Source organism: Rana temporaria, chromosome 8, assembly GCF_905171775.1.
Source record: "Rana temporaria chromosome 8, aRanTem1.1, whole genome shotgun sequence".
NCBI lineage: Eukaryota > Metazoa > Chordata > Amphibia > Anura > Ranidae > Rana > Rana temporaria.
Window position 1 is genome coordinate 170996884 of NC_053496.1, and position 19146 is coordinate 171016029.

The 19146-nt window shown below is 49.1% G+C and overlaps 1 protein-coding gene across 2 annotated transcripts; it reads right to left on the reverse strand.

The window, feature by feature from the left end:
* Positions 1 to 346: 346 nt before the first annotated feature.
* LOC120909378 (zinc finger protein OZF-like) lies at positions 347 to 19143 on the reverse strand. Of its 2 annotated transcripts, XM_040321136.1 has the most exons (8): positions 19045 to 19143; positions 13479 to 13543; positions 12021 to 12139; positions 11778 to 11883; positions 7519 to 7616; positions 7197 to 7308; positions 3694 to 3809; positions 347 to 1803 (listed from the first exon to the last, which is right to left on the reverse strand). In XM_040321136.1, the coding sequence occupies exons 2-8, from the start codon at positions 13510 to 13512 to the stop codon at positions 772 to 774; spliced, it is 1617 nt and encodes a 538-aa protein (XP_040177070.1). In that variant the 5' UTR covers positions 13513 to 13543; positions 19045 to 19143; the 3' UTR covers positions 347 to 771. The 2 variants fall into 2 exon arrangements, with proteins under 2 accessions (XP_040177070.1, XP_040177071.1); XM_040321137.1 differs by lacking the exon at positions 12021 to 12139 and having other exon boundaries at positions 19045 to 19126.
* Between the last annotated feature and the right edge of the window lie 3 nt (positions 19144 to 19146).

The following is a 19146-nucleotide window of genomic DNA, read 5'->3' on the forward strand; positions in this document are numbered from 1 at the left end:
ACTATTCCTCCCACTGATATCAATGATGGGACACCTTTCATCCCATTGATACCAATGATGGGACACTATTCCTCCCATTAATACCAATAATGGGACACTATTCCTCCCATTAATACCAATGATGGGACACTATTCCTCCTATTGATACCAATGATAAGACACTATTCCTCCCACTGATATTAATGATGGTGCACTATTCCTCCCACTGATACCAATGATGGGGCACTATTCCTCCCATTGATACCAACAATAGGGTGCTATTCCTCCCATTGATACCAATGAACAGACATTATTCCTCCCACTAACGCCAATGATGGGCAGTATTCCTCCCACTGACACCAATGATGGGGCACTATTCCTCCCACCAAAACCAATGATAGAGCACTATTCCTTCCACTGACACCATGGCGGGGGGGTGCTAATTATTCCCCCAATACCAAAGATAGATTGGTTACCCCCATTGACGCCAGGGCAATATCTACTTCCAATGACCAATGTCCAGCCCCCCTTAATGTCTGAAGGACAGTAAACTGGCCCTTTGCTTAGAAGGTTTGGAGACCTCTGATGTAAAGGAAAAGTTGGAGCGCTGACTGATGATGTCATCTTACTGGGAACAGCCAACTAGTCACTCGTTCCAGAATGCAACCAGTCAAGACCTCAACCTCCGGTAAAGTTGAATGATGGAGATGAAGCTTGGGTCTAGGTTAAGCTATGCCTTCAATGAAGGACTATTCTCCGATGTCCTACCACTCGCCGAGTTGGCTTCTCGCGCTACGGCTGGTCGCATTGGTGACTTTTCTGGTGGCAGACGAGAGACGACTTCCAGTTAAAGCTCTTGTCGCAGTCCGTGCATGATAAGAGCTTCTTCCCCGCGTGAACTCTCTGATGCCGAACGAGGCCTGACTTCTGCGCGAAGGACTTTCCGCAATCCGAACACGCGTGTGGCTTCTCCTTGGCATGCGTCTTCCGGTGCTTGACCATATTGGACTTGTATATGAAGCCCTTCCCGCAGTCCGGGCAGGAAAAGAGGTTGTTGGTGTGGATCCTCTGATGCGCGCTGAGGGAAGACTTCGTGGCAAACTGCTCCCCGCACTCCGAACACGAGTACGGCTTTTCCCCCGTGTGCCTCCTTTGATGACTAATCAGGCGCGACTTCTGGGCAAACCGCCTACCGCATTCCGTACAGGAAAACGGCTTCTCTCCCGTGTGGATGGTCTGATGGATGAGCAGGTTGGTCTTCTGGGCGAAGCACTTCCCGCACTCGGAACACTTGTAAGGCTTCTGATCCATGTGTGTCTTCTGATGGATGACCATGGTGGACTTCGTGGCGAAGCACTTCCCGCACTGCGGGCAGGCGAACGGTTTCTCGCCTGTGTGGGTCTTCTGGTGGCCGAGAAGAGTTGACTTGGATGCAAAGCATTTCCCGCAGTCGGAGCAGGAATACGGTTTCTCTTGCATGTACATTCGCTGGTGTTTGATGAGCGAGAACTTCTGCCGGAAAGACTTCCCGCAATCGGAGCATGAAAAGGCTTTCACGCCGCGGTGGGAGCTCTGATGGTGGACCAGCGAAGCTTTCTGGGTGAAGCATTTCCCACACTCTGGGCATGAGTACGGCTTTAACCCCGTGTGGATTCTTTGGTGGACAACAAGGTGGACCTTCTGTACGAAGCATTTACCACACTCTGAACATGAATAGGGCCTTTCTAGTTTGTGCGCCCGCATATGCTTCAGCAGTGGAACTCTTCGGACAAAACGTCTTCCACATACAGCGCACGAAAGAGATTTCACAGCTTTGCGCTTTCCCTGAAAAAATAAACAAAAAAAGGTTTCAGGGTGTTTAACTGCTTGCCGACCTGCCGCCGTCGTTGTTTTTACGGCGGCAGGTCGGCTCCCCTGCGCGAGAGCCCGTAGCTCTACGTCGTCTCTCTCGCAGGCCACTAGGGGCGCGCGCGTGCCTCGCCCCTGACTCCCGTGGGCGTGCCCGGCGGGCGCGATCGCCGCCGGGCACCCGCGATTGCTCGTTACAGAGTGGGGACCGGGAGCTGTGTGTGTAAACACACAGCTCCCGGTCCTGTCAGGGGGGGAAATGCTGATCTTCTGTTCATACAATGTATGAACAGAGGATCAGTGTTTCCCCTAGTGATTCCACCCTCCCCCTACAGTTAGAACACACCCAGGGAACATACTTAACCCCTTCCCCGCCCCCTAGTGTTAACCCCTTTACTGCCAGTGGCATTTTTATAGTATTCCAATGCATTTTTATAGCACTGATCGCTATAAAAATGCCAATGGTCCCAAAAATTTGTCAAAAGTGTCCGTAGTGTCCGCCGTAATGTCGCAGTACCGAGAAAAAAAATCGCTGATCGCCGCCATTACTAGTAAAAAAGAAAATATTAATAAAAATCCCATAAAAATACCCCCTATTTTGTAAACGCTATAACTTTTGCGCAAGCCAATCAATAAACGCTTATTGCGATTTTTTTTACGAAAAATATGTAGAAGAATACGTATCGGCCTAAACTGAGGAAAAAAACGTTTTATTTCATATATTTTTGGGGGATATTTATTATAGCAAAATGTAAAAAATATTCATTTTTTTCAAAATTGGCACTCTATTTTTGTTTATAGCGCAAAAACTAAAAACCGCAGAGGTGATCAAATACCACCAAAAGAAAGCTCTATTTGTGGGGAAAAAAGGACGCCAATTTTGTTTGGGAGCCACGTCGCACGACCGCGCAATTGTCAGTTAAAGCGACGCAGTGCCGAATCGCAAAAAGTGCTCTGGTCTTTGGGCAGCAATATGGTCCGGGGGTTAAGTGGTTAAAGAAAGATAAAAGGTGTATTAAAGTTGAACTCCAGGAATGCAGCCGCTTTGTAAAACGTGCAGGCATATTAAGAGTTAAGTCCAAAGAGGTGTATTTCACCTCCTGGAATTACCTCTTCAATTTACATCTGACAGATTTATCCCTATGCTTCTGGCACTCTGACACTTGACCTTCTGATCTCAGCTTCTTCAGCTACAGAGTCACATACAGCTGCAGTGCCCACCCCATCCCTCCTCCTGCCCAATCACAGAGCGCTTTGTATTATGAGTACTCATTCACAAAATACAAAGGCTTCTGTGAATGTACAGCAGACAGGAGGGGCGGTAGAGCTTCTGTCAGGTTTCAGGGTGTTTGAATAAAGATTAAAGGTGTATTAAAGTTGAACTCCAGGAATGCAGCCTCTTTGTAAAACATGCAGGCATATTAAGAGTCAAGTCCAACGAGGTGTATTTCACCTCCTGGAATTACCTCTTCAATTTACATCTGACAGATTGATGGAGCTTCGGGAGCACAGCTATCCCAATGCGTCTGGCACTCTGACGCTTGACCTTCTGATCTGAGCTACTTCAGTTGCTATGCCCACCCCGTCCCTCTTCCTGCCCAATCACAGAGCACTTTGTATTATGTGTACTCATTCACAAAATACAAAGGCTTCTGTGAATGTACAGCAGACAGGAGGGGCGGTAAAGCTACTGTCAGTAGGAAGATAGCTGTACTCCCTGACCTCCATAGAACAGCCAGATGCATATGAAAGAAATAATTCCAGAAGGTGGCATGCACCTCGTTTGACTTGCATGCATGCATCCTGTTTACCGTGTTAATTTTGTTTTGAGCCCGGAGTTCAATACGCATTTAATTCTTCACGTACCGGCTGCACATTGGGCGTAATTTCTCCAAGGGTCACCGCCGTGATGTCATCATCTTCTATATCCCCATCGGGAGAGGCGATGGAACATTCTGCCAGGTTACTTCTGGTGTGTCGGCCTTATGGAACAAACCATAGACATGAATGGGGGGGGGGGGGGAGTAGAATCTATTATTTTAATCAAATCAGCATCATCTCATTTCAAAATCCACGAAATAACGCGTTTCGGCAAGAAGCCGTGGCCCGGATTCAGTAAGATTTGCGCATAAATTACGGAGGCACAGGGCAACGATTTTGCGCCGCTGCCCTCGATTCACGGAGCAGTAGCTCCGTAAATTGCGAGGGCGCGCCGGCAAAATTGCCCGGCGTAAGCGCGCGCAATTTAAATTAGGCGCGTTCCCGTGCCGATCGTAAAGCGCATGCGCCGTCGGGAAACTTTCCCGACGTGCATTGCGGCAAATGACGTCGCAAGGACGTCATTTGCTTCAAAGTGAACGTGAATGGCGTCCAGCGCCATTCACGAATCACTTACGCAAACGACGTGAAATTCAAATTTCACGACGCGGGAACGGCGGGTATACTTTAGCATTGGCTGCCCCTACTATTAGAAGGGGCAGCCTTACGCTAAAGATGCCGTACGGAAACTCCGTAACTTGCGTACGCAGGGCCCGCGCAACATTGTGAATCGGTGTTAGTATGCAATTTGCATACTATGCACTGAGCACAATGGGAGCGCCCCCTAGCGGTCATCGCAAGAATGCAGCCTAAAATCTGCGTGGCATAAGAGCCTTATGCCACGCAGATTTTATGCTGCAGTCGGCGTTACGATGTTCCTGAACCAGGAGCATTTGTAACGCCGGAGCAAGTCAGCAATTGCGCTGCGTAACTATGGTTACGCAGGCGCAATTGCTCTCTGAATCTGGGCCCTTGATCATAGCAACGGTGATCTGTGCTGCTGTGATCAAAGCTACTTGCCAAAACGCGTTAGCCCTTTTTTATACTCATTATCATGTAAAGAAATAAGGATATTCATATGGACTTCGGAGATTCGTTGGTGGCTCTATGCCCGTTCCTGTTTTTTCCCTAGTTGTAAACCATTCCCGTATACCCAGTGAAGTAAAAAGCCTCAGGTGATACACAGAGATGAAACAAATCCTCCTGCATAAGTTGTACCTGTCTATCTGCGGTCTTTTCTTCTGTACAGCCTTTCAGGATTTATACAGGTTGTCTGAGCTTTCAGAAAGCAGGGAGCGGAGAGCTGAAGTCACACTGCAGAGCCCAGTAAAGAAAAAGGTGACAGCTGATTGGAGGGAAGGGACACACCGCCTTCACACAGTACACAGGAACAGAGTTGAGGCTGTCAATCACAGGCTGTGTGTTGGAGATCCCTCCCCTGTCACCCTGTTACCTCTTGGTGTCAGGAAAACTTGTCATAAGTGATTCACGCAGATAGCAGAGGAAAGGTGCAGCAGACACTTAGTGCTCTGAACAGAGACAAGAACACACTACAGAGGGATATCCTTTGTTTATATTTCATCATATAGCCATGCAGTCATTTCATAATCCACATTTTATTTATTAGGTAAAAAAAACATATTTGGGGGTGGGTGGGGTTGTATCTGGACATGAATTCGCTCAGATGCTGATCTGGTGAACTCTGTGCCCCGGGGGACATATACCAACTTGATCCCATAGCATGGCCATTCTGAACCACATGCAAGCTTCCTCTAAAGGTGCCGCACTTCAGTGCTTCCTCAAATGTGGCCGAAAACCACAGCCAAGTTGGGGCCCACACGCCATGCTGGTGGACCTGGACTGTCACGTGCAAGGCATGGTTTCCCTATCTGCAGCAACAGTGATTGGCAATCACAATCACCATTGAGGACGCCAGTGGTTTAACCAATTTGCCGCTAAGCGTCGCACCAGGTATGCCGCTAGGCTTCAAGTGAGGATGATGCCGGCATTATTCTGGTAACGTTTTTCAGAGCCGATTGTCGGCTCTGTTGTAAAAGCAATCATAGCAGTTAACTAGCCGCTGGGTTGCTTTTACCAAGTAGCGGGAGGAGACGTCCCCTCCCACTACTTGGGAGTGGGTGGGGTTGTGTCTGGAGATGGAGTCGCTCAGATGCTGATCTTGTGAGCTCTGTGCCCTGGAGGATATATACCAACTTGATCCCTTAGCATGGCCATTTTGAACCACATGCAAGCTTCCTCTGAAGGTGTGGCACTTCAGTGCTTTCTCAGCCCCCAAGCCTCTCAAAAGTGGCCGACAACTACAGCCAAGTTGGGGCCCACAAGTCATGTTGATGCGCCTGGCTTGTCACGATCCCATAGCATGGCCATTCTGAACCACATGCAAGCTTCCTCTAAAGGTGCCGCACTTCAGTGCTTCCTCAAATGTGGCCGAAAACCACAGCCAAGTTGGGGCCCACACGTCATGCTGGTGCACCCAGACTGACACCTGCAAGGCACGGTTTCCCCGCAGCAGCAACAGCGACTGGCAATCCCCATCACCACTGAGGACATCAGTGGTTTAACCACTTGCCGCTTAGCGTCATACCAGGTATGCCACTAGACTTCAAGTGGTTATACCGGGATGACGCCGGCATTATCCCGGTACCGTTTTTCAGAGCCGATGGTCAGCTCTCTTGTAAAAGCAATCCTAGCAGCTAACTAGCCGCTGGGTTTCTATTAACAAGTAGTGGGAGGGGACGTCCCCCCCCGTCGCAGATTTACCAGGGTCTCCCATCCCACCGGGAGTCAACATTGGCCAGCTGGTGCCACCAGATCGGCTTTGTCCGGCTCTATGATATAGAAGTGGTGACCTGTAAAGGCTTTCTAAGCGTCACCTATAGCTAATAAAATTGACGTCGCTTGTCGCCGTTGCACGGGCGTCCGCAAATTTTAAAGCGCGACATGTTGGGTACCTATATACTCTACGTAACATCGTCTTTTATGTTTACAAAAAATTGGGTTATGTATTGTGCTTTTTTTGCAATACCATGTGACATGAATAAACTGCAAAACCCACCAATTTATTTTCTAGGACGTATATGATGTTTGGGGGCGGTTGAAGATTAAACAAAGGCCAAGATGACAGCTTCCTTGGCTGAAAACGAAAGGAGGGTTTAGTTCCGCCTTAAGCCTTTGACCGACCTGTAAGGAGAGCCAAGTCTAATAGAGGCTGATGGCTCCTGACTCCCTCACTGGGCACATACTGTCTCCCCATTACTGTCTACTGACAGAGGAGGGGGGAGAAGAAGAGATTGTTGTAGTGACTGAACAAGGAGCATCTGGGACTCTTCTCTGGATTGAGATTGCATTCACACCTGAGGGACGCAACGCGTTTGGCAACACAGTAGCGTGTTTGTCTTTTTTGGCACCCAGTCAAGTGCGTTTTTGCAGGTTTTTTTCTTTGGGGTGCCTTTAAAAAATAAGAGATTGTTGTAATGACTGAACAAGGAGGATCTGGGACTCTTCTCTGGATTTAAGTGTTTATTACTCACCTGTGCTGATCTCCGGGGGAACTCTTTCCTCCTTAAACGGCTTGTCTCCCCTCGCCGTCTTTTCATCTTCTTCATCTTTGACCTCAACTTTGATGGTGATCAGATTTTCATCCTGAATAAAGCAGAGCCAATCAAATGATATAAATAAAGTTTGAATAGCATCAATGATAAAAAAAAAAAAAAAAACTGCGGTATGTAAAGTTACACAGGATATGGTCTTTGTACAGGCCGACATACAAGTCATGTAGCTCCTTGGCTACTTTGTTTCTCTCCACAAATGTAGACTCCTTATGTTATTTCACGGCCCCTCAGATCCACCTACTTGATACTCATCTGAGGTGTTCTGATCTTCCAGCGCGGAGTCCCGGGAGGAAACAGGACTGGGACATCTCTCTGGGGTGTTTCTGTGGTCGGATCCATCTGTAGGAAACACAAAGAGACACAAATGTATGATCATATTACTTCCGGGATATCTGTATTCTGGACCATAAAAAAAATACAAAGATTGAGGATAAGGAAAACCGAGGTCGGTTGCAATTTATCAAGTTATCAAGGCTCTATTGGCCTTGGTGACCATTACATTTGTCACCAGCACTGTCAGTGATCCAGCAAATCCCCAGCTCACTAGTACCCTCATTCAGCAGATCACCAGCTTATTAGTACCATTGTTCAGCAGATGCCCTGCTCAGTAGTAGCCCCCAGCTCTGCTATTCACCCACTTAGTAGTAACCCCCAACTTTACTGATCCCCTGCTCAGTAGTAACCCATAACTGTGCTGATCCCCTGCTTAGTAGTAACCCCCGACTCTGCTGATTCCCCACTCAGTAGTAACCCCCAGCTCTGCTGATCCCCTGCTCAGTAGTAGCCCCCAGCTCTGCTATTCACCCACTTAGTAGTAACCCCCAGCTTTGCTGATCCCCTGCTCAGTAGTAACCCACAACTGTGCTGATCCCCTGCTTAGTAGTAACCCCCGACTCTGCTGATCCCCCACTCAGTAGAAACCCCAAGCTATGCTGATCCCCTGCTCAGTAGTAATCCCCAGCTATGCTGATCCCCTGCTCAGTAGTAACCCACAACTGTGCTGATCCCCTGCTTAGTAGTAACCCCCGACTCTGCTGATCCCCCACTCAGTAGAAACCCCAAGATATGCTGATCCCCTGCTCAGTAGTAATCCCCAGCTATGCTGATCCCCTGCTTAGTAGTAACCCCCAGCTCTGACGATCCCCTTGCTCAGTAGTAACCCACAACTCTGCTGATCCCCTGCTCAGTAGTAACCCCTGTGATGGAATTCACTCAAATTCATATTTTGTGTTATGATTACTTTCCTCCTGAGCTACTCAAATGTTACATATGTATGTGTGAAAATATGTTACAATGCTGTTACTTTCCTTAAGAGACATGATAGGGTTAAAGGAACCTTCAGGAAGTAATTAAGTGAAGACAGCTGGTCCCTTCTACTGCACTCCTAAACTCCCTCCTTCCGGGCCATCCCATCGACTGAAGAATGAAGCCCCTGAGAAATTCAATGGGGATCCCTGTATGACACGAAGGCATTTGTGCTAATTAGAGACTTTTGAAACGTGCGCAGTACGCCAAGAACAGACGTCACAGGGGCGTGTAATAAGGGACTGAACTATATGAACTGACCTATGAGTATGCTTATCTGTATGATGTCATTTTGTTGATAAAAAGACCAATAGTATAAATTGAATAAAAGTCCAGCCCCTTTCTCTCTGGCTTAACGTGGGAAAGGTGAAGATGTAGACTGTTTCTCTCTCTGGTCTGCATGTTTCACTATTATGATTTGGGTTAAACGGCAGAATGGGGTTCGCCCTGAAATTGTGTCAGGGGTCTCAATCCTTGTCACCCCCAACTCCGCTGATCCCCTGCTCAGTAGTAACCCCCAGCTCCGCTGATCCCCTGCTCAGTAGTAACCCCCAGCTCTGCCAATCCCCTGCTCAGTAGTAACCCGCAACTCTGCTGAACCCCTGCTCGTGGCCAATGCCCCTTTGGACCAAAATCCACGGAAAAGTCCGATAGAAGTCTGATCGTGTGTATGAGGCTTTAGAATGAACACATGAACCGGCAGTGACTGCTGATGACATCTTTCCGGTTCCCTTGTTGGTTTCCCAGTGCTTACTGGGATATCTCATACATGCAATACAGTGGAACCTCGGATTACGAGCATTATTCGATCCAGGAGTATCCAAAGTATTAGCATATCAAAGCGAGTTTCCCCATTTAAGTCAATGGAAAACGAAAATAATTTGTTCCGCATTTACTTCAATTGGATGCAATACCGCATTTGGCCAGAGGCAGGGGGGGAGCACCGGAGAGCCTCAGAAACGGCCGAAAAGGCTTGAGGACACTTCGGCTGACATCGGCAAACCTTGGAAAGTTTTCCTACCCGAGATTTGCCGAGGTCAGCCGTGCTGTTCTCAGGCCTTTCCGAATGGCGCTGATCGGCGATGTTTGGCTCTGCTTGGCCCTGGCTCCCTCCCACCTCAGGCCAAAAGCGGTACTGCCCACCGCTTTGGCCTGAATTGTGCTCGTTTCGCGAGACAACACTCACAAACCGAATCACGTTTTTTTAAAATACAGTGCCCGTATTGCGAAACCGCGTTACTTGCAATCCGAGGTTCCACTGTATCAAAAACGAAGCAAAGCTAACGCTGGAAAAAAAGCCTCTCAAAAGCTTAATGTGCTGTTAGTAAAGGCTGTCATGGACTCCTATGGAGGCTTTGGAGATGCTTTGAAGCACCAAGAAAGCCACGTGGGATATCATTTTTGAAGTAAAGCAAACACAACATGTGAACGGGACTGTAAGGTAACCAGGAGCTTTGACTGATGTAACGGAATGGCCCGTGACACCCAGAGACTTCTGAAGGATGTAGGTTACTCCTGTGCCAGCTTCACTAATGACTCTTGGGTCTAGGGTCATCCTATGTCCCTTAGGGGCATAGGATGACTGAGAACTGATATCTCGGATTACATGAGATGGGACATTAATGATAATTCATGTATTGCAGGATATCTTGGAATATTACAGTTTGGTTAATTCTGTCCACAACAGGTCAATAAGAGAATGTCTCCTTAAATGCTTAACATAGACTGTTGAGATGCTAATTAAGTCCCCCTGGCTGTAGTTGGGGCTTGCTGTGATTGCATTCTGTGTCCATTGTGCTAATTACGTCTGCTTCTAAGGTCTTCCATTGTGTGATGCTAATGACACTGGGCCGGATTCAAAGAGATTTGCGCATTATTTACGGAGGCGCAGGGCAACGTTTTTGCCCTGCGCCCCCGCAAATTTGCTCCGTTGCCCTTGATTCACGGAGCAGAAGCTCTGTGAATTGCGCGGGTGCGCTGGCAAAATGCTTGGCGCTAGAGCACGCAATTTAAATGATCCCGTAGGGGGCGGGAATCATTTAAATTAGGCGCGTTCCCGCGCCGATCGTAGAGCGCATGCTCCGTCGGGAAACTTTCCCGACGTGCATTGCGGCAAATGACGTCGCAAGGACGTCATTTGCTTCAAAGTGAACGTGAATGGCGTCCAGCGCCATTCACGATTCACTTACGCAAACGATGTAAAATTCAAATTTTGCGACGCGGGAACGACGGGTATACGTAACATTGGCTGCCCCTGCTAATAGCAGGGGCAGCCTTGCGCGAAAATCGCCATACGTAAACGACGTAAATTGCGTACGCAGGGCTCGCGCAACGTTGTGAATCGGTGTTAGTATGCAATTTGCATACTATACACTGAGCACAACGTGAACACCACCTAGCGTCCACCGCAAGAATGCAGCCTAAGATATGCGGGCATAAGAGCCTTATGCCGCGCAGATCTTAGGCTGCAGTCGGCGTAACGTGGTTCCTGAATCAGGAGCACTCGTTACGCCGGGGCAAGTAAGCAATTGCGCTGTGTAACCTATGGTTACACAGGCGCAATTGCTTCTTGAATCCGGCCCACTGTTTGTGTGAAAAGTCTATTGATGATAAGATGTGGAATGTGACTTGTCAACTGTAGTAATTAACCCCTTTAAATGCGGAGCCAGGCTGTCTGGATAATGATTAGTAATTATCCCATCTGAATGTGTATTGAAGCCCCATTGTGTGATGTTTTGGGTGGAGAGTTTCAGTGTCCCTGTGATTAACTGTAACATGCTTGTAACTGCATAAAAACCTGAGAGTGTACCATTAAAGATTCATTCATTTTGGAACCAGTAACGGAGCTTGTCTCGTCTTTCTGGGGAATTGGTATGGATCGTGTCTGCTGGCTTGTCGGACTGTCTGGTAAGCCGTCTTGGGTTGGTGCAATGGAAGATCGTAAACGGTGTTAACCCCTGACCGTTACATCTGGCATTCAGGGTGCTTTAAAAAAAGAGAGTGTCTGAAGCCAAATTTAGAAGCAAATGTAAGCAAACCCTAACAGAGGCTGATGGCTCCCGATTCCACCATTGGGGACAAACCGTCCCTCTATTACTGTCTACTTACAGAGGAGGAGGGAGAAGAAGAGATTGTTGTAGTGACTGAACAAGGAGGATCTGGGACTCTTCTCTGGATTTAGTGTTTTTTACTCACCTGTGCTGATCTCTGGAGGATTTTTCTTCTCCTTACATGGATCATCTTTCCTTGGATTCGTCTCCTCCTCTTCCATTTCAACTTTCACAACAATCAGGCCATCGGTCTGGAGAAGACATAAAGCACACCACATATACCTCTTGCCAACATGTCTGATTTACAAGCCAAGATCGAAGTGTACTCAAGACACGTTCCCAACGCAGAATCGATTCTTATGTTTTTGGAATCGGCAACTCAATTTACCTGATAGTCCCCCGTGATCTTCTGATCTTCCTGAGGGATCTCCTGATGTTCCTGTGTGGAGTCCCGGGAATACAGAGGACGGGGACATCTCTCTGGTGGGTTCCCATTACTGGATCCATCTGTAGGAAACATACACTGACTAAATACATTCTTTGGCCCGGATTCAGATAGGAGTTACGACGGCGTATCTCCAGATACACCGTCGTAACTCTAATGCCGGGTACACACGAGAGGATTTATCCGCGGAAACGGTCCTCCGGACCGTATCCGCGGATAAATCCTCTGGCGGATTTTGATCTCCTGGTTGTACTAACCAGGAGATCAAAATCCCCGCGGAATTCCATCCGCGGTGACGTGTCGCGCCGTCGCCGCGATGATGACGCGGCAACGTGTGCGACGCTGTCATATAAGGATATCCACGCATGCGTCGAATCATTACAACGCATGCGAGGGATGGGTTCGGACGGATCGATCCGGTGAGTCTGTACAGACCACCGGATCAATCCGCTGGAGCCGATTCCAGCGGATAGATTTCTTAGCATGCTAAGAAATTTTTATCCGCTGGAAATCGGTCGGCCCGAAATATATCCGTGGATAAATATCCGCTGGATCGTACACACCAGCGGATCTATCCGCTGAAACCGATCCGCGGATCAATTTCAGCGGATCGATCCTCTTGTGTGTACGGGGCCTGAGTTGCGGGGTCGTATCTATGCGCCTGATTCTTAGAATCAGTTACGCATAGATTTCCCTATGATCCGACCGGCGTAAGTCTCTTACGCCGTCGTATCTTAGTTCCATATTTACGCTGGACGCTAGGTGGCGCTTCCGTATATTTACGCATAGAATATGTAAATTAGGTAGATACGCCGATTCAGAAACGTACCTCCGCCCGGCGCATTTTTTTTTACGTCGTTTACGTAAGGCTTTTTCCGGCGTAAAGTTACCCCTCATAAAGCAGGGGTAAGTCATGTTAGGTATGGACGTCGGAAACGAACAAACAGCGTCGTATTTTACGTCGTTTGCGTAAGTCGTTCGCGAATAGGGCTGTACGTAAGTTACGTTCACATCGAAAGCATTGTTAGTTTGCGGCGTACTTTGGAGCATGCGCACTTGGAAATGTTCACGTAAAATATTCCGTTCATGTTCCGTTCGTAAGAAACGTCAATTACGCGGGGTCACAAGTCATTTAAATAAAACACGCCCACATCATCCACATTTGAATTAGGCGGGCTTACGCCGGCACATTTACACTACGCCGCCGTAACTTAGGGCGCAAGTTCTTTCTAAATACGAAACTTGCGCCCTAATTTACGGCGGCGTAATGTATCTGAGATGCGTTACGCCCGCCGATAGATACACAATTGTATCTGAATCCGGGCCTATGTCTTTATATCAGAGGATGTGTGTATCTAGGTGGATCCTCAATACTCTCCTGAAATGAAAGTCTCCTCTTACCCGGTGATAAGCGGGATGGCCAGTTCTCCATCATGCTAACTTCAGTCTTGAACAACCATTGGGCTCTGATCAAAATATATATAAAAAAAAAAAAATCGAATTACAATGGATGTATGCCATTTTTTTTGCCCTAGAGAACAGGACCAAGGAGTTGAACCATCGTCTACTATCAGTTTTCCAATTCTAAAGAGGGGGTCAGTAGACCAAAGTAGATATCTCCGGGGCATTAGCTCTTTCAAAGTAACGATAAGGTGTTCCTGGGCTAAAGAGAAGCCACGTCGCCACCAGAATGTCCTGGTTTGCCATTGGGGCTGTTCCTAGTTGGATTTACCTGGAACTGCTCCGGTCCAAACTATTACTCTAATGCCACGTACACACGATCCGAATTTCCGTCGGAAAAAACCTTGGTGGCAACCTTTTCCCACAACAGAGTGAATAATAGGGTTGTCCCAATACCAGTATCGGTATCGGTATCGGGACCGATACCGAGTATTTGCGGGAGTACTTGTACTCCCGCAAATACCCCTGATACCTAAATAGAATACTTGTCCCACCCATCCACCCCCCCCCCCTGTCGCCACCGCCGACCCCGTCGCATACCGCAACTACGCCGCCGCCGCATGGGTTAAACAGCGTGCGGGGAATATCACAGCTTTCATTTGAATAGCTGTAGTATTTCCCGCCGCGCCGCGTATAGACACTCCCCCTTGCTCGGGATCTGTCCAATCCCGAGCAAGGGGGAGTGTCTATACGCGGCGCAGCGGGGAATACTACAGCTATTCAAATGAAAGCTGTGATGTTCCCTGCACGCTGTTTAACCCATGTGGCGGCGGTGGCATCTAGGTATGGGGGGGACATGGCTGGATATAGGGGGGACATGGCTGCATATAGGGGGGACATGGCTGCATATAGGGGGGACATGGCTGCATATAGGGGGGACATGGCTGGATTTATGGGGGACATGGCTGCATATGGGGGGGACATGGCTGGATTTATGGGGGACATGGCTGCATATAGGGGGGACATGGCTGGATATAGGGGGGACATGGCTGCATATAGGGGGGACATGGCTGCATATAGGGGGAAATGGCTGGATTTATGGGGGACATGGCTGCATATAGGGGGGACATGGCTGCATATAGGGGGGACATGGCTGCATATAGGGGGGACATGGCTGGATTTATGGAGGACATGGCTGCATATAGGGGGAAATGGCTGCATATAGGGGGGACATGGCTGCATATGTGGGGGGACATGGCTGCATATGTGGGGGGACATGGCTGCATATGTGGGGGGACATGGCTGCATATGTGGGGGGACATGGCTGCATATGTGGGGGACATGGCTGCATTTGGGGACACATTTAAAAAAAGTATCGGTATTCGGTATCAGCGAGTACTTGAAAAAAAGTATCGGTACTTACACTCGGTCCTAAAAAAGTGGACAACCCTAGTGAATAACTTTAACAAACTATTACTCAAGCCACCTCAACTGGAACTACAAGCTCAAAAAAAAGACCAGATTCACAGAGAGCAGGGCGCACATTACGCCGCCGTAGAGCACACACTGCGCTGCGTTGGCGTAGCGTACAGAGAGGCAAGCATTGCATTCAGCAAGCCAGTGCTCCCAACGCTGCGCCAGCGCGGCGTGGGTTTCGAAGGCGCACGTCGGCGTAGGTGGAAGTGGGCGTGAACCCATGCAAATGAGGCGTGACCCCAGGCAAATGATGGGCCGAGCGCCAGACAGGTACGTATCACGAACTGGGCATGCGCCGTGACGTGGACGCACCCCTATGCGCCTGCTCACAACCGCGCCGGCAAAACTGCCTAAGCTACGCCGGATCACTGCGTACGCGGGGAACATAACGTACGCCCAGCAAGACACACGTCCAACGCACAATACGCCGGCTTGTGTTCCCTGGTGCAGACCTGAGCACGTCTGTTGCTGGGTTGCACCTCCTTTATGGGGAATAACTTCACGCCGGACGTACAACTTACGCGCATCTCGCGTAGCACACGCACGTTCGTGAATCGCCGTATTTCCCTCATTTGCATGTTTGAATGGCTAATCAATGGGAGCGGCACCATGCGCCCAGCCTAAATGTGCGCCCACCCTACTCCGGCGTAAGCAAGATACGTCGGCGGGGGGTAGCCTGTTTTTAGGCGCATGTTAGTTTGTGGGTCTGGCGCACAGATACGACGGCGCACATTTGCACTTACGTCGGCGTAACTTGTTATACGTCGGCGTAAGTGCTTTGTGAATCTGGGCCCAGGTCTTCAGAAAGACACTTTTGGAATCTCCAAACTTCTTATCTTATCCCCAAACTGGCCCAGTAACTCGACTGACTCATGGCTGTGACAGGGGGGCAGCGTACTTGTCAAGCACCCCTCTTTCTGTAGGATAACACCCCTATTTTGCAGTCTTCCCTGGGTCCAGCTTGGGCAAAGGGGGCAGCACGCAAATCACTGCAGAAGCAAATAGCACCAGCTAAATACATTCCAGTTGGATCAGCACAAAATGTGTTCAAAGCAGCCACAGCCAGAGTAGAAAAGCATGCGCCCTGCCAGCAAGCTGTGGAGAAGGACACTTGTTCTGTGGAAGCAGTGGTATTTGGGGAGGAGGATACAAAGAACATGTATCCTCCTCCCCAGCTTGCTGGCAGGGCAAAGGCTTTTCTACTCATGTCCCCTGCTAAGTCAGTGGAGCGTAAGCTCCCAACTGATTGGACAGTTCTAGCTCTGACTCTCTAGGGATGGGTTTGACCTACTTAGAGAGGCCACTGCTTCCTTGGAGAGAGTAGAGTCCTTTACAGCATGCTGGCAGGGCACAGACTTTTCTACTCTGGCCCCCTGCTGTGTTAGCAAAGCTTGAGTCCCCTTCTGATTGCACAGTTTGACTATGCAGGGGGTTGACCTCTTTAGAGAGGCTACTGCTTCCATACAGAGAGCAATGGTCCTTCTTCACAGCATGCTAGTAGGGCACAGGCTTTTTTTTTTACTCATGCCCTCTGTTCAGTCAGTGGAGCCTCAAGCTCCCAACTGATTGGACAGTTCTAGCTCTGACTCTGCAGAGGGGAAGGTTTTTTTTACCTCTTTAGAGAGGCCACTGCTTCCATATAGAGAGCAGTGGCTCTTCTTCACAGCATGCTGGCAGGGCACAGGCTTTTCCACTCATGCCTTCCGCCGAGTCAGTAAAGCTCATGCTCCGAAATGATTTGACAGTTCTTATTCTGACTCTGCAGAGAGGGAGAGGGGTTTGACCTCTTGAGAGAGGCCACTGCTTCCACACAAAGACCCTGGCCTGGATTCAGAGAGCAATTGTAACCATAGTTTACACAGCGCAATTGCTTACTTGCTCCGGCGTTACGAATGCTCCTGATTCAGGAACATCGTTACGCCGACTGCAGCCTAAAATCTGCGTGGCATAAGGCTCTTATGCCACGCAGATTTTAGGCTGCATTCTTGCGATGACCGCTAGGAGGCGCTCCCATTGTGCTCAGCGTATAGTATGCAAATTGCATACTAACACCGATTCACAATGTTGCGCGGGCCCTGCGTACGCAAGTTACGGAGTTTCCGTACGGCGTCTTTAGCGTAAGGCTGCCCCTTCTAATAGTAGGGGCAGCCAATGCTAAAGGATACCCGCCGTTCCCGCGACGTGAAATTTGAATTTCACGTTGTTTGCGTAAGTGATATACGTGAATAGCGCTGGACGCCATTCACGTTTACTTTGAAGCAAATGACGTCCTTGCGATGTCATTTGCCGCAATGCACGTCGGGAAAGTTTCCCGACGGAGCATGCGCTCTACGCTCGGCGCAGGAGCGCGCCTAATTTAAATGATTCCCGCCCCCTACGGGATCATTTACATTAGGCGCCCTTACGCAGTGCAAGTTTACACAGCGCCCCCGCAATTTACGGAGCTACTGCTCCGTGAATCGCGGGTAGCGCAGTAAATTTGCGGGGGCGCAGGGCAAAAATGCTGCCCTGTGCCTCCGTAAGAAAGGGGCAAATTCCACCTGAATCTTGGCCCATGTATCCTTCTCCACAGCTTTCTGGCAGAGCACAGGCTTTTCTACTCATACTTTCTACTAAGTCAGTGAAGCTCAAACTCCTAACTGATTGGACAGTTCTAGCTCTGACTCTACAGAGGGGGGGGGGGGGTTTGACCTCTTTAGAGAGACCACTGCTTCCACATAGAGAACAAGTGTCTGCTGGAAGGCACATGTTTTTCTACTCTGGCCCCCTGCCACGTCAGCAAAGCTCAAGTCCCCTACTGATTGGACAGTTTTACTCTGCAGGGGGTTCACCTCTTAAGAGATACCACTGCTTCCACAGAACAAGTGTCCTTCTCCACAGCTTGCTGGCAGGGCGCATGCTTTTCTACTCTGGCTGTGGCTGCTTTGAACACATTTTGTGTTGACGAACCTGGAATGTATTTACCGTATTTATCGCGGTATAACGCGCTCCCGCATATACCGCGCACCCCTAATGTTGCCCCGAATCCTGTGGAAAAAAGTTTTTTTTGTACTTACAGTTTTGGTGTCTTGCGCGGCGTCCATCGGTGGCCTCGTCGGGTCCGGCATCCGTCTGCGGCTTCGGGTGTCCTCTTCGTCGGGTCGGGGTCCGTCTGCGGCTTCGGGTGTCCTCTTCGTCGGGTCCGGCGTCCTTCTGCGGCTTCGGGTGTCCTCTTCGTCGGGTCCGGCGTCCTCCCCGCTCGTTTCCCGCGCCGAGTTTGAATACTTCCCTGACATATACAGAGCGCAGTACACTCGTGTATTGTCGGGCAGGCTCGGCAACTCTCACGCTGACGTCCTGTACGTGAGCGCGGAAGGAGCCGAGACTGGCCGACTATACCCGAGTGTACTGCGCTCGGTATATGTCGGCGCAATATTCAAACTCGGGGCGGGAAAGCGGGTATCGGCGTATACCGCGCACCCACGATTTTGCCCCGATTTTCAGGACGAAAAAGTGAGCGGTATACGCCGATAAATACGGTAGCTGGTGCTTTTTGCTTCTGCAGTGATTTGCGTGCTGCCCCCTTTGCCCAAGCTGGACCAAGGGAAGACTGCAAAATAGGGGTGTTCTCCTACAGAAAGAGGGGTGCTTGACAAGTATGCTGCCCCCCCCCCCCTGTCACAGCCATGAGTCGCCGGCATGCCCGGCCAGTGGTTCCTGGGACCAGGCGAATGCCAATGAACTTTTCCCCTGGGATCCCTCTAGCGTCCCCTGCAGGTCCCTCTCATTACAGCAATATGGCTGGACGCCTTTACAAAGCAATCCGTCAGCAAGGTGATGGACGCCGCACAACCGACCGCCATTCCCAAATGTTCACCTGGAGAGCATGAATGAGGCTGAAAATGTAAACACAGTCAGATAGGAAAATACACATATATATATATAGATATCTCTATATATATATATATCTCTATATATATCTATATATATATATCTCTATATATATCTATAGATAAATCTATATATATATATATATATATATATATATATATATATATATATATATAGATATAAAAATACTACTGTCATCATCATAAAAAGATATTAGTACCTTCTCTTCTCTATACAGACAGCCTGGTACTGGAGCAGACAAAATACCCCCACCAGGAGGATTCTGGGATTCACACAGCATCGTCCTTCCTCCCTCTGACTG